Source organism: Nicotiana sylvestris, chromosome 5 (genome assembly GCF_000393655.2).
Source record: "Nicotiana sylvestris chromosome 5, ASM39365v2, whole genome shotgun sequence".
Lineage (NCBI taxonomy): Eukaryota > Viridiplantae > Streptophyta > Magnoliopsida > Solanales > Solanaceae > Nicotiana > Nicotiana sylvestris.
Window position 1 is genome coordinate 45,652,133 of NC_091061.1, and position 2,082 is coordinate 45,654,214.

A 2,082-nucleotide genomic window follows, 5' to 3' on the forward strand; every position below is an offset into this window, starting at 1 on the left:
TTTTCCCGTGGTTGTCTTCATCCGTGCCTCTTAGTCAATTGTTGCACTTTGACCATTTAACCAAACCACGTGTCATGCCACGTCATCTTTAATATAAACTCAGTTTTTTCCCAATACAGATAGTCCCCCCACTTTCCATTTATTTATCAATTAAATAATTGGGAAGTGGATCTTCATAAAAAAGGAATTTTCGCCACAATTAATGCTTATGACAGTATTAACGCCTCAATCGTCTTTTCCATTTAATGTTCTGCCCATGTGTCATTTTCTGATTGATTCTACTATTTACACCCTTTTTCAAGACTTCTTCAATCTCACTATTCACGAAGTGATAGTTGCCTTTATTATAGGCTTTCCATCATTACACTTCTAAGTTTGATGGTTCCCATTATATACATAACTTTTTCTTCCTTTGTCTTCTTCACAAATCTTCAGCAAACATTTTCTTCTTTATTTCTACTTTCTTTCGACTTATCCTTCCTAACAATGTCATCTTCAAACCCTAACCGTAAAAAAGTTCCGATTCTAGACCAATTCCCCAACGCCCCTGTTAGACACAGAAGAGGCTTCCGTTCCTGCATTGGTTTCTACATCTTCTCCTTCCATTCCTGTTTCTACATCTTCTCCTTCCATTCCTTCCATTGCTCTTCTTCCCTCTGTTCATCATACAGAGATGGGTTCTAGCAGTGGAAGTATGACTATGAGAAGTGTTACTCTTGAAGTTCCTTCCAACCATAGCCTCTTGAGAAAGACTGGTAGAGCTGATATTTGGCTCGAGCCCCTAATTGGAGATATTGAGAAGAAGAAGATGGAGAGCCATAGCTGCTTGACTCTGATGAATGACATAGTTCATTCTACTTTGAAGGTATTTTTCCTCTTCTTACCAACAAGTTTTTTTATTATCTTCAATCCCTCATTTCTATGATTTGTCTCTGTAGGCTAACCTCATTGGTACAGAATTAATGGGAAGAATTTCCCTTCTGGAAAGAAAAGCCCGTGAGTTTGAAAAAACTGTCCACGAGGCCGAAGAAATAGCCAGGGGAGCCCAGCTTGAAGCAGCCAATTGGAAAGAACAGTTTGAGAATGCTCAAGGGACCATAGAGGAGTTGCAAGAAAATAAAAACCTCCTGGAGCAGCAAAACCGTGGTTTGACTTCTAAACTGGCAACTGCCAAGGCTTCTTCAAGCCAATTTAAAAGAGACAAAGAGCTTTTGGAATGCTCTTTGTCAGAACAATTATCAAAGGCTAGTGAAGAAGTTAGGGAGCTTAAGGCACTTTTGGCTAAGAAAGAAGAGTATGCAGGAGAGTTAGTGCAAAGCTTGACTCAAGCTCAAGCTGACTTACAGACCTCCTCTGACGAGATTCATGCTTTGAAGAGTTCTCATGCCTCTCTTGAAGCTTCCCTTGATTCCCATTTAGCTGAGCACCAAATCTTGAAAAACGATCTTGCTATGTGGGAAAAGGAATATGGACTTCTGGAGGAGAACTTCAACATAGAGGTGAGTTGGGCTTTCCTAAAATCTCGCCGTGATGCTTTGATGGAAGCTGCTCAGGAAGGCTTTGACTTGCAGTCTGAACTGGCCAAAGTTGTAGATACTATCGAGAAAAGTCAACAATCTACTGATACTCCTTCTCCTGTACTTGAAGCTCCTGGAACGGAAGAGCTTTTAAATGAAGAAGTGGCTACTGCAGCAATTGGGGTTGCAATTCTTGCTCCCGAGGGTGAAACTCCTGATGTTCCAAACCCTTCAGTGACTAGCTAAAAATGAAATTGCTATTTTTGTTTTTATTACTTGGTGGTGTTAGCCCTTGGCAACTTTAAGGGATTTTTTGGTGAAAGTCCCCAGTTATCATAATGGGGCACTTGTATAAACTTTTATTGACTAAGTTTCTACTTAGTCTTTTTAATTATATTAAGAAGTTTTGTTAGTACTTCAATGTGTTCTATTCTTGCCTTTTCCTTACTTATTTAGGACTTATAGAATAGTTTAGCATTTTTATCCTTTGAAAATGCTTTATGATTCTTCTCATGACTTATTAACATGAGGCTTATAAAAGAGGGCCCTTTTATTTTATCGACAC

At 39.1% G+C, this 2,082-nt stretch overlaps 1 protein-coding gene across 1 annotated transcript; it reads left to right on the forward strand.

The window, feature by feature from the left end:
- The first annotated feature begins 601 nt into the window (after nt 1–601).
- On the forward strand, nt 602–1,808 carry LOC138891064 (uncharacterized). The gene is made up of 2 exons (XM_070174038.1): nt 602–865; nt 939–1,808. The coding sequence occupies exons 1-2, from the start codon at nt 674–676 to the stop codon at nt 1,761–1,763; spliced, it is 1,017 nt and encodes a 338-aa protein (XP_070030139.1). The 5' UTR covers nt 602–673; the 3' UTR covers nt 1,764–1,808.
- Nucleotides 1,809–2,082: the final 274 nt, after the last annotated feature.